At 46.6% G+C, this 17,521-nt stretch overlaps 1 protein-coding gene across 12 annotated transcripts in view; it reads left to right on the forward strand.

The window, feature by feature from the left end:
- The window catches only part of ADGRB2 (adhesion G protein-coupled receptor B2), a 160,831-nt gene that overhangs the window by 40,949 nt on the left and 102,361 nt on the right, over positions 1-17,521 (forward strand). For 11 of the 12 annotated variants that reach the window (XM_077931917.1, XM_077931908.1, XM_077931910.1 and 8 more), the window contains exon 2: positions 4,017-4,815. In XM_077931917.1, coding sequence (XP_077788043.1) covers positions 4,032-4,815 — 784 coding nt within the window. In that variant the 5' untranslated portion in view covers positions 4,017-4,031. Of the gene's footprint in view, positions 1-4,016; positions 4,816-17,521 lie in introns of those variants that run through there. The other variant, XM_077931919.1, reaches the window with a different exon arrangement.

Below are 17,521 nucleotides of genomic sequence, written 5' to 3' on the forward strand. Positions count from 1 at the left end.
AGGCTTTCTAGTCGGGCCAATAATCTCTTTGGCAAATGAATCATTCTGGTTTGAGATATGGGTTCAGGATTCCATAGGCCTGGCTCTCCTTGCAACTCTCCCTGCTTCTTTTGGGCATAGGGGTTGCCCTCTCTGCCTCTCTAGACTCTGCTGTCCCTACCACCACCCCATGCACAATGCTCTGCCTCAATCACACCACACAAGTTCCATAATTTCAAGTGATAATTTTTGCATGCATGCATCTTCCATTACAGTTAAAAGGTGAGAAGCCTGTATTGTGTCTTGGTGAAATGTATCCAATTCATCTCTTCGTCATTGGAATTAATTCTTTTTTCTTTTCCCCCTTCCCCTCCCTTCCAGAATTTCCCATAATTTTGCAGTTCCCACAATTTGCAGTTGCAGACCCTGCAGATTTCACCTTTTATCTTTCTTGGGGTGAAGAGGCAACTCTAGCCTGGCTCTCATTTTGTGTCTGCACAGGGGGCAGCATGAGTTGTGGCCCTAGATGATGGAATTGCTGAACTTGAGCCCCATGCCCTCTTCGGAGGAGCAAGGCAAGTGAGAGGTGACATGGGAGAAGTACATGGCTTGGAGAAAGAAAAGTTTCAGGACAAATTAAAGAAAGTTCTTTTTTATTCAGAACATAGTTGAACTATGGAACTCTCTCCCACAGGAGGCAGTGAAGGCTACCAACTTTTAGACAAATTCATGGAGAAGTAGGCTATCAACAGATACTAGCCATGATTGCTATCTTCTGCATCCATGGCTGAAGACAGGAATGCTTCTGAAAACTTGTTTGCTGGAAACCATTGGAGGAGAGCACTCTTGTGCTTGGGTCCTATTTGTGGGCTTACCATAGTTGTCTGGTTGGCCACTGTGAGAACTGGATGCTGGACTAGATGGTTTGGCCTGATCCAGCAGGCTATTCTTTTGTTCTTTAGCTGATGGACTTTGCACACGGACTCTCAGGGCAGAAAAATCAGAGGAGCTGGATACCCAGACATTTAAAGCAACTCTGGTGCTTCCTCCTGAAAAATGATTTTATGCTGGTGCCCTGGCACTGGAATTGCTTCTTTCAACAGCCGTTCTGCTGTTGGGAATTCTGCTGGGTTTCCATTCCCTCCCTGGATTGGGAAATCTCTCAGCTTCCCGACTCCACATCCTGCAGGGTTTATGAGGCTGAGGTCTGGCTCTTTATGACTCTATAAACAGCACTTACCCGTGGCCAGCTTGTTCGCACTTAACGGCTTAGTAGATTAAAACGAAAATGCGGCAAGGGGGTGGGGTGGGGTAGGGGGGGGGAGAGAAGAGAATTCTAGAGGGTGAGTGTAAATGGGTTGTTCCTCTGTACAGAAGAGATGACACTCCCCAAACCATTTGGTGGAGTCGAGTCGTGAGAAACTATGTTATGGTCTCTGCAGTTTGGCTAACTGGTGTTTAGAAGCCTAGGCTTGCATGCTTTTCAGATCACACTGACCTCCTTCATGCTTCAGTTTTGATGCTGGAGCAGTGGCAAGGAAGGAGGTGATTGCTGTGATACCCATCTGGGCAGGTAGCAAAGTCGTACTTCCTTTAACCACAAAGAAGGAAACTCTAGCAAGGAATTGGGTTGATCCACAGCTAGAAGAAAATATCATGTGGGATTGTACCTCCTGGGATTGTACCTCTTGAAGATGGAGGTGGATGTGGAGCATTTCATGTGTGTCATTCTCCTCCTCCCCCAGTCAAACATTCCCTAAAGGAAATCAGGGAGAAAGAAGCTAGCCTCATGTTGTTTTTGCCATGTTAGTTTTCTGAGCACCCCTCACCCCTTCCGTGGAGAGTATGCAGTCATGCTGTCTCTCACTTGCTTTCTGAAGTGGCACAGTCCTCAGAAGGGCAGTACCACATAACGTATCATTATGTGATAATATTAGGGTTGTCATATATCTGGAATTTTCTGGACATAGCCGATATTCAGCCCCCTTAAGCAGCTCAGCAACTTTTGTGTCCGGAATTTTCACTTTTTCAAATATGGCAACCCTATGATAGCTCAACAATTAGTCATAGGCAGCCCCCCCCCCCAATTCAAAAGCACCCAGGGACAAATTCCTTACTGTCTCTGCAAAAGTCATATTTCATGACCAGAAAGAGGCAAGCTGAGAAAGAGGGTGTACAGAGAAACAACAGGCAGCCATCTCAGAGGGTGGGGTGCATTTACCGTTTTTGCAGTGTAAAAATACATTGGGGGGGGGTGAGTGTGAAATGTGGTTCTAATATACATTTGTGTGTGTGTTTGGGGGATGGGGCTTGAAGGAGGCAGACGTTTGGTTTCTGTTACTCAGCTGTGAGCAAAATGCACTTTGCACATGCTTAGAGGTTTTTTCATCAATAATAATGATGAACTAAAGATGCTGTTATTTTAGGCCCAGCAAGACTTTACACAGAGTCGGCTTGGAGGGAGACAGAGTTGGATATCTGAATATGGCAGGGATGGAGTGGGGGGGGGGACCCTGCTCTTGCTGGCACATTCAGGTCTTTCTACCTGCTCCTTGCATTCCTGGAGGGATGGGGAGAATTCATTTTGTTCACATTTAATGCAATTATGCCTTATTTGCACTTCCCAAGCCAAAACACAAAGCAAACCACCACTGCCCTTCAAAATGCACACCCCTCAAACAAACAGAAAAAGTGCCAATAGCCACAGTGCCCCTATGTGTTGCTTTAATGGGGCTGTTTTATCACACATTTTAATAATGACCAGTTTTATAGTAATATCTTAATGGGTATATTCTATTGTTTTAAATATGCTGTGTTTTCAATTCTTCTGTATTTTAACAATGTTGTGCAATCAGTATTTATGTCTTGTTAAACTGCTTAGAAACCGTCTGGGCATTAAGTGGCCTAGGAATCAATTAATAATAATTATAAGTATTGTGCAATAGTTGTGTACAAAAATATGTATGCGGGAAGGAATGCATGCAAAGCATGCCCACATTTTTGTGCAGAATTTTAAAAATGAAAATTGCATACAGATGTACATATTGGGCAACTTGAACCTAAGCTTGGTAAAATGGCAAGCCAAGAAGAACCAAAATTGACAATTCTGTCCATTGTTACATTTCAGGCAGCGAGGCTCCAGCTTGCCCCAAAGCCACAGCCTTTCTCCAGAGTTGGGATTTCCCCCCTCTAAGGACAGCCTGCCAGTTGCTGTGGCTCCAGGGTTAGCAGAAAGCACAGCCCACCCCTGACCATTATTTTTCAGCTCTAGCCCCCTTTTGCACCTTCAGCTTCCTGTGTTTCAGGGCTGGGTTGCAGGCCTTGGGATGGGAGATAAATTCCATTCACTGCGAATTTATGGGCAACCCTGTCTAATTCAAATTCTCTGAAACATAGCAACCCTTCAAAATTCACGCTTTTTTGAATTTTTCAATGTGGTTCTCTAGCCACTCAATGTGTATGAAATTGCATATGCAAGTGTGCATTAAAATGCATGTGAAAATAACATACCACAAATGCATTATATAAGTGAAATTTCATTTGCAAAAATGTGTATATAAGGCCAAACTACAAAGAAGGGCATGTATACAGTGGTACCTCGGGTTAAGTACTTAAATCATTCCGGAGGTCCGTTCTTAACCTGAAACTGTTCTTAACCTGAAGCACCACTTTAGCTAATGGGGCCTCCTGCTGCCGCTGCACCGCAGGAGCACAATTTCTGTTCTCATCCTGAAGCAAAGTTCTTAACTCGAGGTACTATTTCTGGGTTAGCGGAGTCTGTAACCTGAAGTGTATGTTACCCGAGGTACCAGTGTATTAGGAGAAATCGGCAGCAAAATGCTGCCAAATTTCCATAAGAACATTAAAAAAGACAATCTGCAAACTGGTATGAAAATGTGGAGAAATGAACTGGAAAATTGCTAAGCGGAAGAAACCAAAATTGTCAGATTTGAACAACCCTAGACTTGCAACTTTGAAAATAGATTCCAGGGTTAAGACTCTTCCCCCAGTTAAACTCTTCTTTTTCTTCTTTTAAGGGCAAATGTCATAGGATGAACCCTGCTGGACCACTCTTACTGTCTGTGATATCGTGTCTCCTGTGGCTGTCCCGGGGCTTTGACCCAGCTCCCAGCGCCTGCTCCGCCTTGGCCTCCGGGGTTCTCTACGGCTCCTTCTCACTGAAGGACCTCTTCCCCACCGTTTCCACTGGCTGCTCGTGGACCCTGGAGAACCCCGACCCCACCAAGTACTCCTTGTACCTCAGGTTCAACCGGGAGGAGCAGGTCTGCACCCACTACTCGCCCATGGTGCTGCCACTGGACCATTACCTCTCCAACGACACCTGCAGCCAGCCAGAAGTGACAGCCTCAACCCGGGAAGAAGAGGAGGAAGACGGAGGGGAGGTCAGGTTGGAGCTGTGCCAGGGAGGGGGCCCCTTCACCTTTTTCCATTTCGACAAGAACTTTGTGCAGCTGTGCCTGGCGGAGGAGCCTGAAGCGGCCACCCGGCTCCTGCCCCCTGAGGCTGTGGAGTTCCGCTTCGTGGAGGTCCTCCTGATCAACAACAACAACTCCAGCCAGTTCACCTGCAGCATCTTGTGCCGCTGGCTCGAAGAGTGCCTTCGCCTGGGCACCAGCCAATCCTGTGGCCTCTCACAAACCGGCTGCACCTGCCAGACCCCCCAGACCCTCCCGGCTCCTCCCCAATCCAACCAGACGCTCTCCAATGCTCTGACACCACCCTCAACAAGCAGCAGCAGCACCAGCAGTGATTGCTGCGTGACCGAATTGCATTCTGGGAATGCGAATGATGTATACTCTCCGGAGATTAAATATGGTGAGTGTGGATGCATGGTAGGGGGTTCAGGCATTGTGGAAACGGGTCCTGCAGTAAACGTCACAGAAAGGGTCACTTGTGGAAGTCTCTGCCCTTTGTATGTTCAGAGTGCTTCAAATAATTTTGAATTACTCACTGGTTCTACTAATGACTGGTGTCAGGGATGAGCTGAAATGGGTTAAAAACATTTTCTTTAAAAATACTTGAGCAAAATATAACAATATTTGACCAGTCAACCATTCAAAACTTTTTTTTTATTATACCATGCCATGTGATGCATTGTGTAAAAGGAAGTGTGGACACTGAAGTATGGAGACTACGGAAGGGCTGACAGGCATGCACAGCACATTTTGTTGGGTTGCACATCCAGGGAATATTTTTAAAAATTTATTTCAAGAAAGGACATGACAAAAAAATGGTAAAGTTAAAAAGGCAAAAGGCTAACAAAACAACCATATCACAAGAGGTCAAAAAGCCAAAACAAGAGATTTTCTCTCCAGAGAAAAAGACCAGTGCCAAGCTGACCAGAGGCAGGGCAGATCAGGAGGGCCAGGGCCAGGGTGGTATCTCCTCCTCCTCCTCCTTGCTTGTGCACTACAAAAGCAGCTCCACATCCCCACCCATCTCTCTCCACAAAAGGTGATGAGTGGACCTCACATGGAGACAGCCATGAGACAGATATAGGCAGAGGAAAAACACTGGAATGGATCTGCAGCTTCTGCCTGTGTCCATCTCTGGAAGTGATGGTGGGGTGATTGGCTCCAGAAACAGCAGCCCCTCCTCTTCCCTTACTGCTGCTACTGCCAATCACCCCACCACTTCTTCCAGAAATGGACGCAGGCAGAAGCTGAGGATCCACTCCAGATCCATTCTAGCCTTTTTATTCTGCCCGCATCTCTCTGGCTGCTTCCCTCCCCCTGCTGCCTTTTGCCTTCCTCTCTCACTAGCCACCTCTTCCCTGGTCCGTACCCTCTTCTCCTTGCCACAATCCACAGTTTTTAGAACAGGATGTGCCAGGGCACACCCAGCAAATCTTGTGCACATACCTATGGAAGGGCTAAGCATTTGACCTGTGACTTGTGCAAAGATCCTGTATTTCTGTGTTGTGTGAATGGGATAAGGGGAAGCAGGGAGCTCCTGTGCCCAAGAAGCAAATATGGCTTGAATCCCTCTTCTGAAGGAGCTGAAGGGTGTTTTCTTGACAGCTCCATGAGTATTGGAGGCTGGATCTGTAGGTACCTTTGGCCCCACCCACCACTAGCATATGCCCCCTCCCCAGAAAGTTTCTCACAATGGTGTGTGGCCCTCAGATTGGAAAAACTTCCCCACCTCTACTTCAGTGCCATTAGTTAACTATGTCCTGTTTCAGAAAGAAGTATCTCATTTTTGTGTGTTACGGATGTGTTTTGTGGTCCTGAATTAACATCTTATGAGAGAAGGAGGGCAACATCTCTCTCTAGTGCTCATATCTTCCGAGCTGGAAGGTGCTGCTTTTTAAGCGAGTCTTTTGCCCCAGCTGAGCCGCTCTTGCTTCTCCCCCGCTGACCTTCCACTCCCTGAGCTGGTGAGGAGGCAGAAGTGTGTGAGGAGGCCCTGTTGTCACTCTGCCTTGGCAGAGACATAGAAAACAATTTACAGGGAAAATGACCCCTTTTCCCATGGCAAATTACCCATGACTATGATGGCCCAGGTGCCTGTTATTCCAAGCCGGAATATAAAGGAGCTGCAATTCAGCCCGAGCAGACTATTAACCAGGCTGAATGAGGCCATTTGCTTGTTAGACGGTAGCGCAAGCTGAAAGTGGAATGAAACCTTTTCTCTCTGGTCCAGCGGACGACCGCCTGTGAAGTGATTCCCTTGGGAAAAGGTTGTTCCTCCAGCTCCACTCTCCACCCTGCCTGATCTGGAGCCCTCTCTTGCACATTGGCCTAAGTGTGCCACCCCCCTTAAGATGGGGTCTCTCAAATGACTTCCCTTCCTTTCTGGGATAGAATTTGATCTTTGCAAATTCTAATACAAACTAATATGATCCTTATCTCCCGGACTAAACTGACAATCCGAACTTAGCTGCCCACTGGTTTTCTGCTCTTCCTATATGCTTCAACACAGCCCCTGACTCATAAAACATATCAAAATACATTTTGAAACGTGTGTTTTGAGAGATGGGGGCATTATTTGTTTTAAACTGCTTCTAATTACTGTATTTTTATATGGTTGTGACGTGCCCTGAGACCTTTTAGTGAAGAATCCCATGAAGAGATAACTGACAGTCATTTTTACCTTGAAGAAAGTGGCTCCTCCTCCTCCTCTTCTTCCTTGACACACCTTCATTTACATGGTGGTGTATCTGGTACAGAGTGCCAGCCCCAGGGAAGCTTGCCGGACCCAATAAGCACCTACTTTTTATCCATACTCTTTGATTGCATAAACTGGTGGCTGCTTGTGACTTGTTGCAGCTGCGTGGCTGTGGTTTTGCCACTTCCCTTAGTTTCCAACATGCTTTTGACTGATAGTTGTTAGCTGATTTGAATTTTTTTGGGGAAAAACAACAATTATTATTTGAGGCCTTTATGTTGTGCTGTTGAGTGTTCAAAGTACATCACATCACATGAACCCGGGGATCTTTACAACAGAGTTGGGCTGAATGTGGCCTCTGTAGGAGTGCCCTGTGACCTTTGCAGGTTGCCTCCCTGCCCTCTGACCTGACCTCACTCAACTGACTTGCCGCCAAATTCATTACAGTGGCTCGCACTCTCCTCAGCCTCCTGAAAAGCTGTTTGGCAGGCTGCAGTGAACACAAATAACATGTTTCTGTGGTGGGGGAGACATACTTCGCTCATCTCAGCTGCTCAACCCCAAAGCTCAGCTTGGAGTTCTGCCTTCTCTGTTGAGCTGCTGGGGCCAAGTGTCAGCGAGGAGAAATCTTCGGGGTGGGGTGGAGTGTGGGGAGAGTAATCTCCCAGCCTTCTGCTGCGGCAAGCATGTGGATAAATTTGCAATCGCCAGAGCCGCTATTGCTTTCGAAGGGCAGTAGCTTGAACTCTCCGTTACCTTCCTCAAATTATGTTTGACATTCAATTAAAACCCTGAGGCACCTGGACGTAAAACGTTAGTGTAGCTGGAAAGTCGCGGGGGTAATGTGTTTTTTTATACATTATTTTATTTGCAGAGTCATCAGACACTGGGCCAGAGGGAATTGGACTTGTCCTCGACTGCAGTTGTGGGGCGGTGGCAGGGGGTGGGGAAGAGAGGTGGCTGAAAAAGAGCCAGGCTGGGGCTGGGCATCATGTAAGAGCTGAGTTTCAAGGAAGGTGTCTCGGCTAAGGATGGGGGAAAGATTCAGTTCTGCACATATTCAAATGCAAACCTGCCTAGTACAGTGGTACCTCGTGTTAAGTACTTAATTTGTTCTGGAGGTCTGTTCTTAACCTGAAACTGCTCTTAACCTGAAGCACCACTTTAGCTAATGGGGCCTCCTGCTGCTGCCGTGCCACCGGAGCACGATTTCTGTTCTCACCCTGAAGCAAAGTTCTTAACCTGAAGCACTATTTCTGGGTTAGTGGAGTCTGTAACCTGAAGCATCTGTAACCTGAAGCGTATGTAACCCGAGGTACCACTGTACTCTCTTTCTTAAACAATGCACAGCCTGAAACTCAGCCATCTTTCAGAACTCACAGATCTCTTGATTTTGCAGTGTAGTTCTCTTTCCAAATAATGTGTGCACAGATTCATATACTAGGGTAAAGTGTGCATAAAAACACACATATTCATGAAAAATATTAGGAAAAGTTCTTTGCAATAAGGTATGTATTAGGGGAAAAATATGGGTGAATATTCATGAATACTTTTAAAAATAATAATAATAATAATAATCACAAACAGATATAGAAAAGTAAGAAAATCAAGCAGAGGGCCTTCTCAGTAGTGGAGCTCACCCTGTGGAACACCCCCCCCCCATCAGATGTCAAGGAGATGAGTGACTATATAACCTTTAGAAGACATCTGAAGACAGCCCTGTATAGGAAATCTTGTTAATGTTTAATGTTTTATTATGTTTTTATATATTCTGGAAGACACCCAGAGTGGCTGGGAAAACCCAGTCAGATGGGTGGGGTACAAATAATAAATTATTGTTAGTATTAACATTAGTTTTAGTAGTAGTATTAACTAAAATTGACAGATTTGCCAGTCCATACTATCAGTCTTGCAGAAATTTGAGATTTTGCAAAACTGGATTTGTATTGAGTGGGTTCAAGGAAAGTAGAAGGCAGGAGAAAGAATCCTGGATGGAGCCCCAGACTATAGGTCTCATTGTCTCATGTTTTGCTAGGAAACAGCTACCAGACTTGGAATGCCTCACCTCTTTCACTGGCGGCTTCCAAGTGGACGAGGAGTGCTTGTGGGTGTCCTTTTTTCATTCTACAAATCATCTCACAGCTGATCTGCATTCTGCAGCCTTCCTGGGTGCAACACTGCCTGAAAACACCATGATGTCCTTGCCTTTCCCAACATGAAATATGGAGACCATAATGTCGACTTGCCTGTTGTACTGATTACTTTGCAGCAAGGATCCCTGACATAATTATGGGAAGCTCATTCAGCACTCTACGGTGCTATATAAATACAGAGCTTTGTTATTTTAAGCATTCTGTTTTTCAGCTCTAACAGAGTTGCAGAAAACCTGATTCTTCATGTATCTGATGAAGTGGACTGTAGTTTGTGGAAGTTTGTTTCACCATAATAAAATGGTTATTCCTTAAGGTTCCATTTTGCAGAAAACCTATTGACTCTTCAGCCCAGTGTGGACATAACTCCAAGCCGAACCATGGCCAAATGTGAACATGCAAGGATGCAGGTGCCCACAGTAAATATTGTGGCAGCTTTATTCTTTCTTTGGTCCTACTTCTACTACACCATCTGGAGCTAAACCATGGTTTGGCTTAGCATTATGTCCAAACTCAGGCTTATGGTTTGTCTCAAGCCCTACAAACCATGAACTGTATCCAAAGCTTGTCCTTGGCTTAATGCTTGTGGTTCATGAGTTCAGTTAATGGTAAGCCAAAGACCTATTTATGAGTAATGTGACAGCAGTAGGGATGGAGGAGACATTTGACTTGGTTTTCATTTAAAGACAAACTTGCCTAAGTGGCACTTTCCAAAAAGATACGGGAACAGAACAGATACGAGAACAGGAAAAAAACCACAGCCATCCTTCAGAATTCACAGAATTCACACTGCTCTGAATTTTGCAGTGCAATTCTCGAGCCAAATATTGTGCACAAAACTACTTATATGACAGTGAAGTGTGCAATGTAAATGCAAGTATTAGTGAAAACAACACACAAAACTGCATTATAATAGGAAAAATGCTGTGCAAAGATTTGTATATTAGGCAAAATTGTGACAGCTCCCCAAAGTAGTTCACCCAGAAACAATAACAGGAAAATCTTTAACTACCCTTCTCCCCCACCCTCTGTCAAATCTTCCCAATTCTGTTGGTTGCATAAATTGGTCCCGATTGTGCCTTCTAGACAGTTCCCCCCAGGACTCATGAGTGCATCTGAGCATGTGGGTGAAATATACAGCATGAGAATGTGCTCAGAATAGTGGTTTTTGGGAATCTGGGGGTGATTGACAGAGGATGGAAAACTCTACTCAGTCACTTAGTTCTGGCTGCTGTCAGAGTTAGGACTGTGGGCATGCTGGACTCACACCATGGCCGGAGCTGGCACCTCTCGCATCTTTAATTCGCAGTTCTGGGCTTTGATGGTTCCCAGCTGTCTTTTCTGCGGGCTGTGTGTGTCTATCTCGCTGGCATCTCTTCTGGCCCATTTGTCACTGTGGCTCACAGATGTCATGCAATTTCTCCACTGCCCGGGTGCAGCTCGCTGGCACGCAGAGCTCCTTTCTTACTATGCGAGAGAATCTTCCAAAAACCCCTGCAGGGCCAATATGCCTTCTGTGGCACTAAAACATGGGCCTGTGGAGGCACCCCCTCCCCTTGTGCCATGCTGGCTGGCTCTTTGGGAAACGAATCAATTCACAGCCCCCCCTCCAATTCAGGCATGTGCCACACCGGCCTTGGAGACAACTCTGCTGAGGAGGTTAGAATGAAGATCGTAGGAAACCATCAGGTCACCATGGCAACTGGTATGCCAGAGGGAATTGCCTTATGCAAGGATGATTAGGGAGAGGAGAGAAATATGTATGATCTTCAGCTTGGTTTTATGGGGTGGAGGGGAATCAATAGCTCACGGAAAGAGGAACAGTGCTGGTAGGTTGGGGTCTGTGATGGGTGGTCTGTTCTTTGGAAGGCAGATACACCACAAAGGAACACTTTGATGTTCTGGGTTTGAGTCTATTCAGCCAATCAGAAGCGGAACTTCAGGCTTCACATAGTCGCCAGGTTCTATCAAGGACAGGCAAGAGGGGATAAGGCCTTTGGTGTTGCGCTGTGGCGGCTGATGCCCATTTGGACTGGTATGGTGGAAGGCAAGGAGGCCATAGTAGGTGAAGCCAGACTGAATGATGGGCAGAGTCAGAGCCAATGACAGGTGGAGCCAGCTAATTCTAGTTCAGTCCTCATCCTCTTTGCCTGATGTATTCTTTGAGGTAAACAGTAAGACTAAGCTCACCCAGTCACTGCCACTCTCTGGATTGGTCGTAAATTAGAAGGCAGGCATGTGGGGGCTGACTGAGGCTGTGGGGCAGTGCCCCATTCACCCTAATGGACCAGCCTTCCATAGGGTAGCAGTATCAAAGCAATGGAATGCTGTCCCCCTGGAGGTTTGGTCAAGGCTCCCTATGCTTCAGGATTTCTATTGGACCATCACAGCTAGAGATAGTGGAGAAATCTGATTCAGCTCACATATGAAGCCAGTTTTATCAAATCTTCACTCTCCAGAATAATGTGAGAACCAAAACACAGCTATCTCTTGAAATTTGCACATATATGAATTTTGCAGTTCTCCAACCAACCAAAGTTTATGAAAGTTAGGTAAATGTGTGCCTAAAAATGAAAGTGTTAGTAAAAATAACATACCAAAATGCATTAAACTCGGATACATTGCATACACAAATGTGTACATGAGTCAAATCGGCATGCAAAAATGTGTTTATTAGGGAAAATTTTGCACACCAAAATGCTGATGAATTTTCACGAGGATTAAAAGCAAAACAAAATCTGCAGATTGCTGTCAAAATGTGGGAAACGAGATCTAAAATAGGAAAAAATAGAAACTGAGAGGACTGAGATTGACAGATTCCACCCCAGTCAAGATCTGCACCATTTTGCTGGGCTTTCGGGGAGGGGGTTGCTTTTGAGGCTTGTGGTTACCTGTAAATTCTTTGGTATTTTTACTGGTATGTTTTCACTGTGAATGTTTTGGGTTTTTTTCATAGTAATTTAATTGCTGGTTGTAATTTTATCTGTTAACAGCCTTGGGGGGCCTTGGGGCAGAGAGGTGGCCTATATACATATTAAATAATCAAACAAAGCAATAAAGGTCACATAAGCAGTGAGGTAAAGGAGTCACACAACCCACTCCCCATTAGGTCTTGGTGCAGATTCCCGTAGCTTGGTTGCAATGTGCCTAGAGTATAAATGCTGCATGGATTACATGATCCCTTTGCTTGGTGGCATCTGCTTGGTCTGAAGGGGTTGTGTCATCTGGAACAGTGTGGGGTCACGTGACTCCCCATTGCAATCTGATTGGAGGACAAGCTGGGGTTAGTGTGGCCCTGTCATTGGTACATTATCTTGGCTTGTTCCACCCCTTGGCTATGCCCTGTCCCCACTGTGGGAGGCAGTATGCCTCTAAATAACAGTTGGAGGGTGTGGCTGTTTTGCTCATGTCTTGCTTGTGGGCTTCCCATTGGGGCACCTAGTTTGCCATTGCAAGAACAGGATGCTAGACTAAATCAGCCTTTGGAGGCTCTTCTTATGTTCTATTGCTAATAATTGTGTGTGCACGGGGTGTGTGTGTGTGTGTGTGTGTGTGTAGGACATCATTGCAATGCCGATGTTTTACACCATGGATCCTGTTTCCTAGGACTATGGTGGCACTAAAGAAGCAGGTTTGTTTTAAGGAAGAATAAATTTCTTCCTCTGTAGCTGGTAGGGGATTGTTTTTCCCCCCTGGTGGAATTTTTATTTTATTTTTTAAAATGGTGCTTGCATGCAGCGGAATGAATGCTTTCAGCGATGAAGGCGGCAGGGCACGGATTATAGAGTGTGCAGGGAAAGTTAGTAAATTTGGACCCATTTTATGGAGCCAATAAGTGTCAAGGCGATCAGTGCAGCAGCAGCAGCAGCAGCAGCAGCAGGGGAAGCAAGAAAGGCCCCAAACAGAGAGGCTGGTGGACTTTTGGCTTTGGGGATGGTGGTGGTGGTGGTCTGCCTGTGTGCTGAGAGGATAATGCCCAGGTTTTGATAGCTTGGGAGGGAACGGAAGAGAGAATTGCTGATAAATTGCACCAGTGACCAAGTCCTAAAGGAGGCGATGATGGACTCCCAATTACGCTGGTAAAAGCCTTCCAGACATGTCGCCCTTCCAGATGACCTGTTTGTTCAACATTCATCCTGATTTGCTTGCACAAAGCTTACGTGGTGGTTAGACCATGTCCGGCCTTTATTGAGCATTCATTCTGGTTTGTTTATGACAATGAGCATCCATCCTGATTTACAGTACTTGCACGGTGATTGCCCTTCTTTGGGTTACTGATTCGTCCATTCTGCATTTTTCAATGCCTTTCTTCGCCACTTGCCGAACTTCAGTTGTTGTTGTTGTTTTGTGCTAAGCAACAGAATGCTTTAACACACTTCAACTGCATGAACCTAAAGTTGTGGTGTGCTCTTGGATCCCTGTCACAGGCAGCCATAGTTGTAATTGGCTAGTAAGATGACCATCATTCTGTCAGGGGGTGAGTCTGGAGAGGACACCGGTGTGTTGCAAGGCACCATGGGAGGGGAGATTCATTTTGTGTGTAGGTGTCTCTGGCTGCCATTCATGTCTATGGGATGATATAGGGGAGGTTGCAGCCATCTTTCTTCACTTCCACAGAAGCTAATGAGGGATATTCTGAGAGGAGCAATGGCAAGTTCTGAAAATTGCTAAAATGCTCCCCTCCCCAGCTGCCTGCCAACAGGACCACATCAGGTAAACACAGGAAGCTGCCTGATACAAACTGGCATCAGCTATCCAGGGTTTCAGGCAGTGGACATTCTTGGCCCTCCCTGGAGATGCCAGAGATTGAACCTGCAAAGCAGATGCTCTACCACTGAGCCCCCTTCCCCTGACTCAGACCATTGGTCCAGCTAGCACATTATTGTATACACTAATTGGCAGTGACCCTCCAGAACATCAGGCAGGGGTCTCTCCCAGTCACCTTTTGCATGCAAATAATGTGCTTGGCCAGCTGAGATTTTGGCGGTGGTTTGAATTCCCATGACGGGGTGAGCTCCCGTTGCTCAGTCCCAGCTCCTGCCAACCTAACAGTTTGAAAGCATGCCCCAAAGTGCAAGTAGATAAATAGGTACCACTCCAGCAGGAAGGTAAACAGCATTTCCGTGTGCTGCTCTGGTTTCACCAGAAGCGGTTTAGTCATGCTAGCCACATGACCCGGAAAAACTGTCTGCGGACAAACATCGGCTCCCTTGGCCAGTAAAGCGAGATGAGCGCCACAACCCCAGAGTCATTCGCAACTGGACTTAACTGTCCTTTTTCCTTTACCTTTTTTAGCTTCTTTTATTCAGGATGCACATGTGCCTCAGATGACCTCCGTTCATCAGGTATCTTGCGTTGCATTCCCTGTGCAATTTCTTTAAGCCCAGGTGGGTGCAAGGAGGCCCATGCCATTGGTGGGCCTGATCCCTGGGAGCATTTCCACAGGGGCTGCCTGAACTCCAGCAGGAGCTGTGGTGGCAGCTCCTCTTTCCACACACTCCCTCTTTTCTGTCCAGGGAGATTATTGGTGATATTAAGGCCAATTAGCATGTTTGCTTTTTATTCATGGCCATTTGTTTTCCTGTGGCACAAAGCATCTGCTGGGCCAATAACGGGACTGTCTGCGGGGCGGGGGAAGCAGCCTCCATCCAGCCCTCTCCCCCTCCCTCCTGCCTGGACATGAGCACAGGCCCTGTGTGGGCCGTCTGTGGCAGCCCTCGCCCACTGCGACCAGATGGGAGGCTATCATCAGGAGTGGCAAATAGCCCTGCTTTGTGTAATTGACAGATTGTTATCAGCAATACTTGACTTGTGCCTAATAATAATAAAAAGGAGAAGAGGGGAGAAGAAGGGAGGCGTAAACCTGGCACCGCTTCTGATGGCTAAGCAGGGGAGAGCTTGGAAAGCCTCTTGTCACATCTGAAGGGCAAGGGAGTTAATTAGGGCTGGTGCTGCAGCCTGCGGGTGCAGCTTGATGGTGTTGCTATGTGCGGAAGCCCTCTCAACGTTTCCTTCTCTTTCCTGCAAAGAAAAGCCTCTTGACTTTTCAGGTAGGACAAGAGAGGGGGGTGACAAGCAGGAAACCCAAGAGTTGGCATTTTCACAGTGCAGAAGGGGGACTCTACAGTGCGACCGCATCTTATGAGGGTGTTCGGTTCCAAGAATACCATGTAGACACGAAAACATGTATACCCCAACAATTCCTATGGAACTGCCCCCACACGAGTGGCCCTAGGCTTCCAGAGCTGGCAGGCTGAGTGGGCCATGCCCCTCAAGCAAGGCAGAGAGCATAAAAGCCCTTTCTGCTCCAGGAAAACCTGGCGTGGAAAGAGCTTTTAAGCTCTCTGCCTTACCCGCATTTAACATGTAAAATTTTGCCCAGCCACCTGCCAAACTCCTATGGTTGAATCTGCGTTAAGTTAAATGCGCATAAGATACAATCAGACTACATTTGCAAAACCTGTTGCCCATTTGGTGTGTACGGAATGGAAAATCTGTCCCAACAATGTAAATCTCAGGTGTCAAGAGCCAGGGTAAAGGGGTGAGTCTCCAGCATTTGCTCAGAACTGCCTCCCCCCATATAAACTGACCCAGATTCTGTGTTCATTATCTGAGGCCCTTGTTCGTGTGCCTCCTCCACATGAGGTCCAGAGGGTGGCAACATGAGAAAGGACCTTTTCTGCAATGGCTCCCCATTTGTGGAATGCACAAATATATTTTTAGACGCCAGGCAAAAAATGTTCTTCTTCAACCAGGCCTTTGGCTGATTAATATTCTACAGACTTTTAAAAGTGTTTGTGGATTATTGTTTTGTTGTTTCTGTTTTAACTATTTACTTGTATTTTTATCTTGTGAACTGCCCTGAGATCTGTGGATAAAGGGCAGTATATAAATCTCTCCCCCCCCCCCAAGCTGTATAATGAAGGTGCCAGACACATCTTTGTGGGAAGTTCCAATGTGTGTGTGTGGGCGGCTCACGCACCCCCCCCCCAATCAGGTGGTGTGGTAAGGTGGGTGGGGTGTTGGTCGTCTTGGGGGCTGACTTTGGCTTAGTCTTGGGGCTGTCCCTACACTGTTGCCTATTATAGCCAGTGCTATTTTTCTAGAAAAAGAGGTGCCGGAACTCACCACAAACACCTCCTTTGTTCTCTTATAAAGGCAATGGCACCCACCTGAGAGGTATCGGAACTGAGTTCCAATGAGTTCCAGCTGAAAAAAGCCCCGATTGTAACCATATATAATTCTTTCTTTGTCCCCATCCCTCTGCTAGGGGAGGTTTCCAGGGTCCTGCACCTCTGATAAGCTGCGTGGTTTTGGGAAGAGGTCTCAGGCTGCAGTAAAAGCCCAGCCTGCTGTCTCTTTTTAAATCACTGCACATTCTCTCACACTGGCATTGCCTGGTCCGATTTTAAATAAGCCCTCTCCTGCGGTCCTTTGCGGCTTCCCTTGGGAGTCTCACTCTCCTGCCTAATAGAATTTTCACCCTCCCCGATAACCCCCTTTCCGCTCTATTCCTGGCTCCTTTCGCCTTCATTGCTGCCCATTTTTTCTTCTGTCGATCACAGATGACACAATCTGGCCCCCATTACTGCAGCAGATGAGCATCACGTTGCCTTTCCTGTATTTATTGTTACTGGAAACCCCAAGAAAGCCAGGGCACTGTCATTCTATTACAGTCTATCTAAAAGGGAACAGCAAATGAGGACCCAAATACACCAACAGAGCACTTAAAAAGCAAATACAAGGTCCTCTTCTCAGTTCTACTGAGATTTTGTATCTGGAGTGTTTGGTGTAGAGAGATGGCAGCATTGCCTTTGCTTAGCAGAGGCAGGACCAAGGCTGGGCAGTGAAAGTTGGATCCCCTCTTTGACCAAAGAGCTTTGACTCTGGGGAACGTTGAATGTGATTTATTTCTTGTTGTGCAATAGCGAGTGCCTTGGGGCTGTATTTGAAAATAACTGAGCTACTTTGTAAATAAGTTTGCAGTTCTGGGTCTTGGTGAGAATAATGCCCCAAATTTTTGGCTTCATTTTCAGGCCATTAAACTGCGGTGGGGGGCATTCTGGCTGTTATTGAGGGCAGGGCGCATGATCAGTGCTAGATGTAGGGCAGTGCAGGCGATTCCCCCACACAGTGTGCCGAGCCGAGGGGGTGCCCCAAGACCTACCTGTGGATGAGGCTTCCTCATGGTCAGAGCTGGCACATCACCATTCACTGCTTTCTCCTGCCACTCTCCCAGAGTCACTGCTGAAGTCAGGAGA

Source organism: Podarcis muralis, chromosome 7 (assembly GCF_964188315.1).
Source record: "Podarcis muralis chromosome 7, rPodMur119.hap1.1, whole genome shotgun sequence".
Taxonomy (NCBI): domain Eukaryota; kingdom Metazoa; phylum Chordata; class Lepidosauria; order Squamata; family Lacertidae; genus Podarcis; species Podarcis muralis.